We start from the raw sequence: 15,979 nt of genomic DNA on the forward strand, positions 1-15,979 counted from the left end.
GAGAGGGAGAGAGAGAGAGAGAGGGAGAATGTGAAGATACTGAAAAAAATTTACTGTACAAAGATAAAATGATGACCCACGTTATCAATTGTGAACGTCGATCACAGTTCAGTATGGATGTTTTAAGGGAAGGGCCATTTTGAATGATGTGTACTGCAATACCAACTGTAGCCACAACATCAAATTCACCTCACAGCCCTGTGCTGGGTGCTAGGTTTGGGTTAGAGAACATCGCTACCAGATAGGGTTGGGTATCGTTCTGCTTTTATCTATAAGAATATTGATATAGATACTGTACTTACTCTACAGATACTGTACTTACTATATAGGTACTGTACTTACTCTACAGATACTGTACATACTATACAGATACTGTACTTAATTGATACCGTTATTAATACCAATCAGCAAAATGTAATGTAAAAGTACTGGTAGTGCAGTAAAATGCTTCCTGTCAGTCTGCCAATGTTTAACTGACATCTGATGTCTCTAGATTGATGTTACTGCTGCATTAATGAGCATGTGGCATTGTACTGCTGGAGCTGTTTAAGCATCATGATCTATATCCTATGTTGAGTCGTTAATTTGTAAAGTAACCAAAGCACAAGGACAATTATAGTAAAGTAAAAAAATGCACCATTCCCCCTGAGATGTAGAGGAGTAGAAAGTGGCATGAAATGGAAACACTCAAGTAAAATAAAAGTATCTCAGTTTTGTACTTAATACAGTACTTGAGTGAAATACATTACATTCCACCACTGACTATTGAGCAAGCCTAAACCAACTAGACCCCACTGTAGTGAAGGGCTGCATATCTCTCATGACAGCTCTATGACATTCTGTTGTTTGATCCTGTGTCATTTTCCCACATCTAGCAGTGGAAAATCGTTTTTTTGAATTGGATATCTGGTTCTTCCTGTCCAATGATGAGGCTGGGACTGCTGCTTGACAGAACTTAAAACCAATAGTGACTGTTGCCTGTGTTTAACTATGGACTTTTATGCTCTGCTCCAAAAAATGGAACACTTATCATCACAGTATAACAACAAATCAATTAAACTAAAGGGATATCAGTCTGTCCTGTTAGGAAGCATAAACGTTTGTGAGTAAATTTTTTCACCTGTTCTGGTGCAAATGAAAGTGACAACAGGTGCATTATCCTTATCCTTATATCCTTATCCTTCCTGATTGATTCTTCTCTAGTTTTGCGTTTTGCTAGTGTCCTTGTCACTACTGGTAGCATGAGGCCGTACCTGCAGCCCATTCAGGCTGCACAGGTAGTCCATCCATACATGCCGTCGCAAGAAGGTTTGCTGTGTCTCCCGGCACAGTCTCAAGAGCATGGAGGAAATACCAGGAGACAGGCCGTTACATGAGGAGAGCTGGACAGGGCTGTAGAGGGGCATCACCCCAGCAGCAGGACCGGTATCTGCTCCTTTGTGCAAGGAGGAACAGGAGGAGCACTGCCAGAGCCCTACAAAATCTCCAGCAGGTTACAGGTGTGCATGTTTCTGACCAAACTGTCAGAAACAGACCCCAGGAGGGTGGCATGAGGGCCCAACGTCCTCTGGTGGGACCTGTGCTCACAGCCCAGCACCGTGCAGCTCGATTGGCATTCGCCAGAAAACAGCAGAATTGGCAGGTCCACCATTGGTGCCCCATTCTCACACAGATGAGAGCAGGTTCACACTGAGCACATGTGACAGACGTAAAGGAGTCTGGAAACACCATGGTGAATGTTATGCTGCCTGCAACATCATCCAGCACGATGGTTTGGTGGTGGGTCAGTGATGGTCTGGGGAGGCATATCCTTGGAGGGTCACACAGACCTCCACATGCTAGCCAACGGTACCCTGACTGCTGTTAGGTACCGGGATGGAGTCCTCAGAGCCATTATTCCTCCTGGTGCAGGACAATTCCCGGTCTCATGTGGCCAGTGTAGGCAGTTCCTGGATGAGAAGGCATTGATGCCACCAAGTAGCGCCACGGACTGTCCAGGAGCTCACGGATGCCCTGATCCAGGTCTAAGAGGAGCTCCCCTAGGACACCATCCGCTGTCTCACGAGGAGCCCAGACATTGTAGGGAGTGTATACTGGTACGTGGGGGCCAAACACACTACTGAGTCACATTATGATTTGCTGTGATGAAATTAATGGAAGTTGGATCAGCCTGTGATTGAAATTTTCTACTCTACTGGTTTGGTCATTTTGTTTTGAGATCTGATGTGTGATTTAAGTGTTCCCTTGATTTTTTTTTTGAGCAGTGAAGTGTTACCTTGACTTGACGAGGTTAAGACTGTCGCGTGTTAAGTCCTCAGCGAAGCCTCCCGGCTCAGATGCTAAACGCTAATGTTAGTTGCAGCAGCCGCTTTGCATTCAGATCCAGTGCACTGCTTCAGACTTAGCAAAGTGAGCCCAGCATGTGAAAATGTCAGCTATGTTGGAATGAATTATTGGTGCATAAATAATCGATAACAGCACCATTTGTCTAGAGCTTATATTTATTTCAGTACTAAAATAGTTGGGGACAGGAGGTCCATGCCTCGATCACATCCTCCACACAGCCCTCTGTCACATGCTGGTGCATGTTATTTTATTATTCATTTAAATTTTTTCTTTGTTCCCTTGATTTTTAGGTCAGACCACATACACACATCCACACGTTAACTGCCACAGCATAGTCTGTTTTCTATGAACTGTGGGCAACAAAGTCTGTGATCATGACTCTTGTGTGTTAAATTTGCATTAAGCTGCAGATCAGAGTAGACTTGTTCTGGTGAGGCTGAACAGCTGAATCAGGTGACTGTCACCGTGAACAAATCTGTGGGTAGATAAAACACAGCTTTGACACCACAATAATAAAAATGGCTTTGAGTCTTAATGAGATTCATATCAAAGAGCACTGTTGGTATTAAAACTGAAAGTCACTTTACTGGCATCATTACTCTGTTGCCCTCACCTGTTTTGAGGGCTTAAGGCTGATTCATCCAAAATGAAAAGAAGCTCTGTCACTGCCTTCACTCACACTTGACACAGCATAAATAATTTAAGAATTTATATGGGATGTGTGAAGTATTGAATATGATCAGTATTTTGTTTCTTATGGATAATATCTGAAATGATTCATTGTAACTGAGCCCTTAAATAACCAACCCAGTGTTGATGTTGTTGATGATGGTTTTAGTTTTTTTAGATTTTTTACATTTTAGAAATGTATTCACCTGAATATACATTTTTGGACAGTATGGAAATCAAATGAACTCACCTTGTGTAGAGTTGTGTAGGCCCACAAAATACTTCAAGTACTTCATGCCTCTTTCATGTTATTGTTTTGGTTTTACTGGAATTTACTGTGGGCCAGCTTCCAGGTTTAAAGTCAGATTTGAACCTGGCTGCTGGCCCACGGGGTGGGGGTTTTTTTCCATTAGTTTGCACGTTCTCCCTGTGCTTGCGTGGGTTTCTGGGTACTCTGGCTTCCTCCCACAGTCCAAAGACATCCATCCATCCATCCATTGCTCACCCTAATTTGCATGTAGGTGTTAGTGTGAGCGTGAGTGGTTGTCTGTCTCTGTGTGTCAGCGCTGTGATTGGCTGGCGACCAGTCCAGTTTGTACCCCACCTCTCACCCAAAGTCAGCTGGGATTGGCTCCAGCCCCCCCGCAACCCTGATGGATAAGCGGTGTAGATAATGGATGGATGGATGGATGGTGAAGAAAGCAGAACATCTGATCAATGCCACATACTTTTTGAATTGATGGACCAAACCAGAGGTAAAAGGAGATTGAATATTTGACTCCCGCCTGGAATTCATAGGGCAGGGATGCACTATGACAAGTCTGCCGTAGTATGCCAGCAGCAAAGTGCATCTATTACAATCAACTAAAGCTGCTACACTGACCATAAATGTTGCGCGCACTTATGCTGCTCATCTCTATTTTTTTGTACATATGGCTATGCAGCCCTTAACAGATAAAAACTTCATGGAACTGTGTAAAAAATTAGAACCGCGTGTTTAAAAATGATTAAAATAAATAATAAAAAACAGTGTATCAGAGGCAGTGCCACACAACATAGCAACCTTGGAGATGTTTTTTACACTTCTCATTAAAATAAATCAATCAAATCAGCATGTATCCATGATCCTGTAGTTGAAACAAGTTAATTGTTAAATTAAGTACCAGTTTTCATTCAGTAATCCATATAATATATTATAAATCATACCAAGTACTGCTGCCATAAGTGAAGAGACTGCCAATAGATAAACAAAGTACATAAATAAATAGAGGCCAATGTCATCATATCACTTATATGGCTATTTAAAATAGTATTTTCTTTATAACTAATTAAAAATATCTGATCATTAGATTCTTCTTTACAATACAAATCAAGCTTCATCTTTCATGAAGTGCATCAAGTGATGGACATTTCTGGAAAGTTAGTGAAAAAAGTTGAAGTCTATTTGAGACGTGATGTAACATTCTTCTTCTGCACTGGACAGGTGTTTTCATTAGTTTTAAGGGCTCAGTTACTGGTGTAAATGACTTGATGAGCTTTTGCTTTTACTGATGGATTTAAAGGCAAGGTTTTTTCCTCTTCCTCTTCATCCCACACCTCTCGGGGCTACAACTTGGAATTGGGCCACTGAAGGCTCCGTAGCTATAGTCTTAGACCCATTTTGCTGCAAGGATCTATGTGTTTGGCTGTGTGTTTAAGGGCCCACCAGGCAAAGCTACTTAACTGCAAATCTTGTTTAGCGGAATCCTCTCAAAATAAGAGCGTCTACCCAGCCCTCACCGTCCGCTCTCCCTCTTTCTCTTCTCGCCTTTCATACTTCCCGCACTTCCTGACACACCCTTTAACCTTTTGCTTGCTTAACCACTTTACTCAGCACTAACCTTGACACCAATTAGTTACACTATTGATTAGCTGGTGTGTAGGATGATGTATGCCTCAGTGTGTCTTTTCATGTGCAGCTCAGGGTTATACATGTTTTCTCACCATGCAACAATGTCATGGGCAGCTACAGTAGATGCTGTACACTTGGTAAAGATGTGAATGCTTGTTTTCTGCGCCACATCCTTGTGATTTCAAAGCTCTCTCCATTTCAAATTTCAGTCAGTAGTCTCTTCACCCTTTTAACCCATGACTTCCCGAGACCACCTGCTGGGTGAGCGAGTGCATATTCAGTGGTAATAATTTGCTTTCACGTGGGTGGCAGATGCTATGAACACTGACCTCACGAATTGATTGAGGATTATCAGAGGTTGAGGATGGGATTTCTATAATGCCATTTTTCTTCTTCTTGAAGATGAACAATGAACAGTGTGGGAGTCAGCAGATGTGGTGCATTCAAGATGCTCAGTTGTGTTTGTGTAAAATAAAAATGGCTTTACGAAGTGTGTGAAATCCCAAAATGCACATGAAAAAAATGAAATGAAAATGTGCCTTCTCCTCCTCTATCCCTCTCTGACCGCTTCAGACATTGCGAAAGAAAGGCTTTAATGGCTGCAACAGCCCTGAGCCCGATGGCGATGACTCTATCGACCAAAGCCCACTAAACGAAGACAAGTACCGCAAGACCGAGGACCTGGACAGCCTCTTCAAACGCTACGGCGTGAGTACCATCACACATTTGTCACGTTATCTAACCTACCGTTTGTCCTCTTCTCTCTCTCTCTATCTACCTCTCTTTCTCTTTGTCTGCCCTCATCCCCTTTTGTTTGGGGAACGAAGGCTCTGAACAAGAAAGAGCACCGGGACTCTGAAAGCCCAGACACCGAGGAGCCCTTCTCCCTCACCCCCTGCACTGAGGAGAAATACAAAAAAATTGACGAGGAGTTTGATAAAATGATGCAGAACTATAGGCTGTCAGTGAGTACCGCCCCCCCCAACTGTGTAACCAACCCTCCCCCCTCCTCATGCTGGTACAACACTGTTGCTGGAGGTTTTCCAACTGCTGATGGCGGCCTGACTACTCACAGAGCTCCTGCATTCATGCATTCACATTTCCCCAGCCCTTGACCTCCTTCACTTCACCTCTTACCAAAGCAAACCCCCCACCCCCCACCCCCCCCTCATCCACCAAATCACTACCCACAATCCTGATGGTGTGTCACTGAGCAAGATCAGGGAGGCCAAGCTGAGGGCAGACTTTTGCAACTAGAGCTGCAACTAACAATGATCTTTATCATTATTCTATCACGTAATGGTTTAGTCCATAAAATGCTGTAAAATTATGAAAAAAGGTTTATCACAAGTTCTCAGGGCCCAAGGTGACATCTTCAAATGTCTGGCTTTATCCATCCAAGAAACCAAAACTCTAAGATATTCAGTTTACTGGCAGCCTCACATTTCAGAAGCTGGAGTACTGTTCAGCATGTTTGAAAAATAACTATTTTAAAAAGATTAGCAAACTAATTGTATGTCATTTGAATAACTTATTTAAGCTTTAATTTAAATTCTTAATCATTGCAAAAATCATTATCTTAAAGGTGTCAGTTTTACAAACAGCTTGTTTCCACCTGTTTCTGCATTGTGTTATGTGCAGTGGAAAGTGTTTGAAATAGCCCCCCTGTCTGCTGACAGATGTCATATCTTGTTAAATAATAGCACTCAAAAACACAAAACGTCAATTTCTCTGGAAGTGCTTCAGCTATAATTTGTTTTGAGTAAGGAATCCCTGGCTCAGTAACATCATATAGGGCATTGGTTATTGTGATTATTCATCAGAAGTTACAGTCATTGCAGTGAAGAGTTTTATGTATTTAGTACACTATTTCAGCTGCCTAATGTACAGGAATAAACAAAAGGAGAGGAATGCTAACGAGGGCCCTAGTTTTCACAAAAGTTGGCATAACATCCGATATCACAAGGGGAAATCACGCTTTATAGTAACAATCAACAGGTTTGGAACATGACTTTGAGCAGTGGGACTGCTTGGCTGAAAGTACAATTGTAATTGTGTAATACTTTGCAACATTTAAGAAACAAGTGTGCAATTGCAAGTCACGCTGTGTGCACCAGTCTGTTCCTGACGTTACGCAGGTGAGACAGACGAAGCCTGGGTACAGTCGTCATTTACAGTATTACTGAGGTCATTTTAGTCCAGGCACAGTCCTGTGCTCCTGACATAATCCAGGTTCTGCCTCCTGACGGGCACTCTGCCAGACGCTTTCAACGCTCCACTCCTGTGCAAATTTCTCTGTGATTCATTTTTCTTCTGTGCTCAATAATGACATTAGTGTCATTTTAATGAGAAGCACTCAATTTACAGCCCCTCTCCCTGCTGCTTGGATTGGTCACTTGGGATGGGACAAGTCATGTAGAGGCACTGTATTAAAGTTAAGCAGCACTTATTTTGAAATGACGTGTTGATGTGTCAGTCAGTGTTTTAACACATTGGGTTGTATTTTGATCAAATAATAACTTCATTTTTTAACTTAATTGTTGCAATCTGGAAACACAATTAGAAAGACAACAGGTTGTAAACGACCTCTACCACCCACTGTTCAGCCTGGGGACACAGGCACCACGGTGAACTTTCAGGGACCGCTAGTACATCGATATGTACATAGAGATGATGCATCAATGAAAACAATGGCCTGTTGTTAAAGTAATACAGTGGATGGCGGAAACCTTAAAACAACTGAAACCTTCGTGATTTGATGATTGACGAATGTTAGCGGATAGCATCTCCACCCCCACTACAGCACTGCCCTTCTAAGCTTGGCCAGCATACCTTTCACAGGGCACCAGCAAGTGGAAGCATACACCAGCATCACCACCCACCACTCCTCCCTTCAGCATCATAAGCCCCAGCATGATAGCTAGGGGCTGAGATATACAAGCTTAATCCCACTTGTACTAAAATACGTCCTTGGGTAGTGAGAGAGTGGCGAGGGAGAGTGGACAGGACACTTCGTGTTGCACTGGCAATGTGGTAGGCAAGAAAATCAGAGAGTCTCTGGAATGATCCTTTTTTGGTTCTGAGCTTGTATCAGGACATTGAATAAGAAATGGATTTCTTACTTTAACATCTAGCTCCGTGATGCTCTTTAGCAAGGTATTAAACATCTTGAATGTGTCCTATAGGGGCTCAGTATGAATGTGAACTGCCAAATTGTGAAAAATAAAACTATTGCTACTACTGCTACTACTAAAAGATGCAGCTCGAGGAGGTTAATCACATCTGATTTAGTTTTACATTTTTCGGCTTTCACAATGAATAATCAAGGTGTTCAGTAAAATAATGATTTTTACCTTTCATTTAAATTTTGATGACAATATATGATGGTGTAAAAATCATACAGCAGGTCAGTACTAATATTCACATAGAGATGAATGTTGCTGTAATACAAACATTCATTCAAATCACATAAATAACCTTGAGTATGATATGATTTATTGAGGTGATTCTCCAAGGCATTGCATTTGTGTTTTGCGTGATTCTAATGCTCATTTTGTAAACATTCTTTTTAATAGTTGTATTTGCAGCTTCGATAAAACTTTCTTTGAATTTTAGCAGTCAGTCATTTCCTGTCCTTCTTTGTTCTTTATACAAATAGTAATAAAGTTGGATAATGTAATACAGTGAGGCAAACTAAAACCTAATGTATTGGTCAACTGTGTCCTGTGACATCTAAAGATAGCTGAAACACTTATCTGATGTTGCCTCTGTGTTCAGGTTCACGCTGCTAACAAATGCGTTGCAACAATGCTGAAGTTGAAAAAAGAAAAAAGAAAAAAAACTTTAAAGGGCTTCTAGGAGAAGAGAGAGGGAAAGTGAAAGTAGGCCATGAGTGAAATTCATTTTGATTTACCCTTGCATCCAGGTAACTCACCCTTGTTGAGTTCCTCTGAGGGAAAATAGGTTAGTTTTTTCTCCCCTCTTTTTGTTTCTTTTCACTCGGAAGAGGCCTTAAGCTTCCTCACATGAGCCTTCAGAAAAGCTCTCAGTCAATAATTTACAGGTTCTTTGCCTCTGTTAAATCTGTAGGATGACTGGCAGCGCACAATTAACCCTCCTGTCTGCTATTAAGTGCATCGGTATTGAATGGAGTTGGAGTGGGAATATTCACTAATTTGACATTCACTTGTATTCACTTTTAATTAACCAAAACCGTGGATTAATGCTCATTGGAGCACAGTACAGAGCAGGATGAGAACATGTTTGAAAGTCATATTTAGAGACAAATTGAAGAGGTTTTTTAGTTATGTCACCAATCTCAAGTAGAAGCAACAGAAGCTGGCAACATGCTGGAGGTCCTGTTATGGCCATTACAGACTGGCAATGACAAGAGAGGCATCGAAAGAAGAAGTTTTAGACAAGTAATTCACCAGCAGGAAATCCTTTTCAAATCATTTGATGTCAACATGCATCTATCCTGACACAAGTATAAGTTTAAGGAGAGGCTGATTAGAATCCTCACAGAATTAGTTTAATGCTACCATGGCCATAGCCAGTATTTTAGAGGTTGTAGAGGTCATAAATCAAATTCCTCCAAGAAATGTTTGACTAGCCACCAACCAAACTCTGTAAGATTAAGTATTTAAAATGAATCGATAATTTCACCTCTGTTCATTAAATTATGATGTGTGTTATTTTAAAAAATATTATTTTAAAATAAAATAAGTTTGTCTTCAGTTTGGAGGATTGTCTAAACAAAAGATCTTTGCTGAAAGGCATTTGATAGAACATGAGGGAATCCTGTTTGAAAGTCACTCCAGGTAAGAGCGCAAGACCTTAATAGTGATGTGTTAGTCTTTAGACAAACCACCTCAGCCCTGTCGGGATGAATCTTCTCCAGAGCTATATGCTCCGTGTTTACACACTTTCATTCCCTTTGCACTAACCCTTTACCCCCTCATCCATCCCTCCATTTAGCCACCCCTTCCTTTACCCCCTGCTTATCCAGTGTGCAGTGATGCAGTGCTGTTAGCTGCTAACGCCACCCGCCCCGGTCAGCACTCTATATACAGCTCTGTCTATGCAATATCTTTACAAATGTCCTCTTTAGAAAGTAAGACGAGTCAGGGTTGTCTTTGATTACTGGTTGCAAGGTCAGACTGATTTTGTTTGCTAGTTTGATCTCACTTTCCGGTTTCTACTTGATCAGACAAGATCAAAGCAATAAAATATCATAAAATATACATTTGGGCCCTTAAAATTGCATAGGATAGGCTCTGCATCAGCTCAGTCAGCCCGGGTTCTTACTCAAGTTTTCATTTTTTTGCTCTCTTTTCTCTCCTTTCTCCCATCAAAATGCAAAAGTTACAAACCATTGCAGAGGGAAAAGAGGCAGAGATCGAGGGCAGGAAGGTGTCCTCGTCCTCCTCTGCGTTAAACTGGGTCTCATGCAGTTTGAATACAGTACAGTGCAGCACTGGCCCATATTCTATATATAGATGTCCTTTTTTCAGATTGAGTTGGAACAAGGTGAAATGGGTCAGATAACTGGACAGCCCGATGTCTTTGCCCTTGATTTTTCCAGGACCCTGGGCTGTCTGGTTGTCTATTTTTGGATGTCAACTCAGATGACGAGGTAGCCAGTTTAGAAAATGAAAAAGAATGAAAACAACTAATAGAGAAAGTAGTTTCCTCCTAAGAAATATCAGGCGTGTTAGATGTGTTGGAGTAGCACAAGATGTTGAGATATAAGTGTGATCTCACACACAGAAGGATATATACTAATATGAGAAGACGCCAGGTTGGTGGGATGTAGCTGGAATGCATGCTATGAAATGTCACCATTAACCTGGTGATGCAATAACCTGCTGCTGCGACAAGAGAATTAACCTGGCATGAGATGTAGAAGGCGACACAGCTTCTTGACCTTTCCAACAAGCCACTTCGCATGCTAAAACTAATCATGTGTGTGTTTTTGTGTGTGTATGTGTTTGTGTGTGTGTTGGAAAGAGATTTGACGTGTGTTTGCCTCAAGTATTAATATCCAAAACACTCTTCTTACATTTTGCATCAAATTTTTTTATGTGAAGGGACTTTCCACAGTTTTTGCTAATTTTATCCCATTGCAAATAAACTGCAAATGCTTAGGATCCCGTTCCTGATAGTGTTGCCACCATTTTAGCCACTGAGATCCTCAAAACTACAAAAACTAAGTCATTTTTGTCCTTTAAACACAATTTTCTTAAAAAAGTAATTACCAAAGAAAATAATAGTTCAACATATCTCCAATGCAAATCAAGTTTCAAGGGTTTGTTTTACTCTTGTGCTACTCTTGTGTTATTCTTTAAAAACAACTTAATTTCTGTTGGAAACAGGTTGAAATAATCTCATACATGCTGTTTTTGCAGTTGTGAAACCAGGATACCATATCAGAGTAGTAGTGTTGCACAGATGTGTCGTGACATAAATGTATAAAGTCTTGTCTGTTTTGGAAAGACTCGTGAAAAATTATGTTGGTGTGATTGTGCGTTTTTCACCTGTGGCCTCACTTGCAATGCTGCAGATCACTAACTGATTACTTGTTCATTACCATATACTGCACATGTACGTGTGTGTCGGGAGGCACACATCACCACGGTCTGAGTCCCGCCATCTTTCTTTGTCTAGTCTACAGTCCCACAGCCCACCTTCTCCATGCCAGTCACTGTGCCAGTATCCAATCAGAGCGCAGCAGCGGCAGCCCTCCAGTTCAGCAACAATCCCAGCAGCGCCCTGGTCACCACCACCTCCTTTGTCACCTCCAGCCTCACAGACCCCCGTCTCCTGTCGCCACATCAACCTGCTCTGCAGAGGAACACTGTGTCGCCAGGGTTACCACAGCGACCTGCAAGTGCAGGTAAGAGACTCTCTCTGTCAAAACTGTTTCTCTGCAGCTCGCCAGCATGTTTGTGGTTGTGTAAAGCAATAGTTTTTGGTATTTACGTATAAATAAATGTCCAGTTTCAATATTCTCAGCTGCTGATCAATGCAACTAGTATATTACAGCTTTATAAGTGATCTGGTAGCGTGAGTTTAGCATTTCTTCAAATAGCAATAGCAGTAAATTGAAGAAGAAAAACTCTTAACTTCTACATACAAAGATTGAAGGACAAAGACTGCCGTCCAAACTGGTGTAGTACAGAAACAGCAAACTGGAGACATTTTTTTCTAAAAAAAAGATTAAACTAAAAGATTTCCATTTAAATTCAGTCAAGTTTGTCCCCCTACAATGACAGTGCTTCAGAGAGAAATCTCTGTGCTGCCAGGATTGACCACGACAACTGAAGAGGCCTCACTGGTAACACTACAGAGCCACAGTGCTCCAGGTAGTAGGCGGGAACTGCTCAGAGCTCCTGGGAGATCATAAGCTAGCACGCTTCTGAAACCTTGGGCATCAGGCAGGACCATGGAGTTGCCGGATGCTGGCTCATGATCTCCGTGGAGCCTTGAGTCTCCTGCCAGCTGCTGGCTGGCAATCTCCCCGTTGTTCTTCTGGAGTTTCCCCCAATTTATCCACTCACATGATAAAATTTAAAAAGCTCATCCACTACTCTTGTTAGAAATAGACTAGTATTAGTGCTGTTTGTGATTGTGATTTTTAAATTATGGACATATTCCATTTACAGTCAGGTCCATAAATATTTGGACATTGACCATTCACCTGATTTGGATGTAAATACCCTCAAATTAAAGCTGAAAGTGTGCACTTAAAGCACATTTGATTGTTTCATTTCAAATCCATTGTGGTGGTGTACAGAGCCGAAATGCTGAAAATTGTGTCGATGTCCAAATATTTATGGACCTGACTGTATTTGTCTATTGTGTCTAAACAGAGAATGAAGGAGATGACACACACAGACAAACACACACAAGCAGACAGACAGGCAGAGACTGATAAACTGATAAAGATCAGCTCTACGAGTGATTATAAAGGCGCAGAGAAGCTGTGAATCGGCTAACACAGCGCCTCGCCGTGCCTCCACCTCCTGTGTATCCATGGAGTGGGAACGAAACACAAACTGTACTCCACACAGCTGCTGGTTGTTTCTTAGCCACAGTGTCTGCAAACTTCCTCCTGAAGCTGCCGCTGAAGACACTGAGCTTGACTGAGTTAGAGCATGTGCACGGGAGATGGAGTGGGGGATCAGTACACAAACAATTATAGACACAGTGTTAGACTCCTCCTGGCTGTGATTGGTTGTTTTTGTTCAGGCATAGTGGATTGTTGCACTAGGAGGGGCCAGAGGAAGAACAGTACAAATCTCATGTACTGCCATCAGGATACAGTTTCAGCAAATATGACAAAAATACATTTTTCTTTATAAAAGTTACCAACTGCTGCTTTAATGAGCCAGACAAAACTTGCCAAACTGTATTACATCACTATTTCCTACACCACAATGATCTATTGCACTCAGTCTGAGCAAACACTTAATATTAAAGTAACTAAATGACCCCTGCAAACTCTGCTATAAGTAGAGCTCATACTTTGTTGAATGCTAATTAGTAGCATCTGTCAACCCTCTGTGTTGTATATATGTGCCTGACATCCCTGTTTAAGACTGGGACTGCTGTTCCTCTCTGTCAATGCACTTGTCCTGGGTTTGTCCTACTTTTGTAGTTTGTTGACGCCTCTCACACAATAAATAATTCTATTTTTTTCTGACTAGTGCACAGTTTGGAGACCAATTGTTGACATCTTCTGAACAGGTCAAATGTTTCTTATCACTGGAGTTATTTGAGTGTCTCTTATAGACTTTTTTCACAAGGTGTAATGGGTACTATTTTTCTGCGCCCTTAATGTAGGATCACACTTTATGTATAGAGAATCTTCTGAGTCAACAAGTAGCAAAATGGCTTAAGGAGTAAGCCTGTGTCAGTGTATGTCCAGTCTCCATGCTCAGTTACCCGTCAGTAAAATCTGTCTGAATAAATCCTGCTTTGTGCATAGCACCTTATAATGACAGAAATCTATCATTTCCTTGATTGTGGTTGGTAGGCTCCTGTGTGCCTGCTGCCTCTGTGTGGCAAAGCAATCCTTCACCCTCTGACTAAAAGGATTTGTGCCCCATTTTTGCGACTCAGACAAGGTTACTTATCAAGCTTTGTTCTGACCAGCGTAATCTCATTGTAAGTCAGAATTAGGTGATGTAACGCGCAACAAATGCATTACAGCATCTTTCATAACATGCCGTTCTCCAAGGCAAGAGGGTTTTACATAGCACTAATGGATGCCCCCTCCCCTCTCTCCTCCTCCTCATAACCTCAGCAGTGCAAATACTCTCCTCTACCCTGCTATGTATTCCACATTACCAAAGATGTATTGGGCTCATTGTGTTTGCTTACTATTGTTTTTCCGTGTGTCAATGCAGCCACATATGTGTCGGTTGTTCTTATTGCCTTTGAGTTTCTGCCTTTTTTGAGCCACAAACTGAATCTGCACCACAACAGGGAAAATAACTGTCATTGCAGTAAAATGCTTTCAGCTAATTTGATGGGAAATGCTTGTTAGAATGCAGATAAAAGTATTAAGACATACTGTATAAAAAATGTTTGTTGTTTAGGGACAGAGCACATTCACCTGCACTGACATTTTAAAGGAGTTTCTTTTTATAATTCACTAATCTGATTAACGAATCTTTCATCATGTCATTTTGTTTTTTCAAAGTTCTCCGTTGGTGGCAGACCTTGTTCAACAGTGGGAACACAGCTTCCCTTTCATTCCCTCAACCACCTTCTTGAAAAGTGTGGCGTTGCGATATTTGCATATATCCAAAAACCTGTTGAGAATCAAGTCTTTCAAAATGTTTCTCCTTCCAACCAGAAATATAGGCTTTTCTTTTCTGCATGCATCTCTCTCCCAGCAAACTGTTCTGTAGTGGGTCTGTTACAACACAAAGAGTTGACTGTAAACCAGAAAGAAGCCTCATGTGGTTAAAAACCACAACTTATGCTGACCTTTCATCATTTCACAGATTTTACAAGCAATTTCACTCTCACAAACAAATTTAACAATATCTCAAGAAAATCAGGAGTTTTGGTAGAGTTGGAATGCGCTCTCATCATTTTGATCGTTTGGTGTGAGGTGGTCGTAAAACTCAGTCTGACAGTTTTTTTTTTCTTGTCTTCATGTTCCAATAAAATCAAACATGTTTAATATTAGACGTTTTTAGTCTTGGCTAAAGCAAATTGAAAACGATGTGACCATTGTGAACAGTCAGTAGGCGTTTTGGTTTTGGTGTAGCTGGTAAACATGAAGGGGACTCTGGGGTGAACAACTCTCTGCTTTCTTGGAGGAGAAACTGGGATTGTGGAGTGACGAAGATTGCCTCTTTGATGTGTCCTCCCATTTGTAAAAGGACAAATGGAGATGGAAAAAAATGGACAGAAATTGCTGCAGGCCACAAAATCACCAGTGAGTATGCTATAACATTAAGCTATATAGCTAGCAAGTTAACCACTGTCCTAACAGGATGTTACTTGCAGGCTAACATTAGCCTGTGAATCTTTGCAATTAGCTTACAAGCTAAGCGTACATTTCAGCTGAAGATTTCTTGCATGATCGCTATAAGTCTGCCTGCAGTGCTTCCTCTCTTCACTGCTGGACTCAGCAGTGCGTATTTAGCCTCACAGCAGAAGTGTAGCTTTGGAGCCTGGAAAATTCTGACTACTTTGAGCTACAGTGAACTTTTGAAGCCTTCAGTAGTTGTACTTATGCTCTAATAGTTCTATGTATTTGTTTGAAAATTAGCACTGAATCTCTGTTTTACAGATCATTTGAGTGAAGAGATGAAGCTCAGCTAAAACTTGGACACCCCACCCCCCTTCCAGGAGGAAGTTATTATCGGACAGTTGTGTGTCTGTCAAGTGACCACCTGAAGACACCACGCAGCCAGCAGCGTCATGACGACCTGCTGACAGTGTGACCCTTTATCACACTTGAGAACATGATCTGGACAGTTTATATAAAGGTTATGGCTTTGCTACTCTGTGTTTTGTACTGGGTTTACACAATGTATATATCCATTTCACTGG

At 41.4% G+C, this 15,979-nt stretch overlaps 1 protein-coding gene across 2 annotated transcripts in view; it reads left to right on the plus strand.

The window, feature by feature from the left end:
* The window catches only part of mef2d (myocyte enhancer factor 2d), a 90,330-nt gene that overhangs the window by 50,472 nt on the left and 23,879 nt on the right, over positions 1–15,979 (plus strand). Inside the window, exons 4-5 of one of the 2 annotated variants that reach the window (XM_070835393.1) lie at positions 5,480–5,614; positions 11,573–11,801. In XM_070835393.1, coding sequence (XP_070691494.1) covers positions 5,480–5,614; positions 11,573–11,801 — 364 coding nt within the window. Of the gene's footprint in view, positions 1–5,479; positions 5,615–5,733; positions 5,872–11,572; positions 11,802–15,979 lie in introns of both variants that reach the window. The other variant, XM_070835394.1, reaches the window with a different exon arrangement.

Source organism: Pempheris klunzingeri, chromosome 8 (genome assembly GCF_042242105.1).
Source record: "Pempheris klunzingeri isolate RE-2024b chromosome 8, fPemKlu1.hap1, whole genome shotgun sequence".
Classification (NCBI taxonomy): domain Eukaryota; kingdom Metazoa; phylum Chordata; class Actinopteri; order Acropomatiformes; family Pempheridae; genus Pempheris; species Pempheris klunzingeri.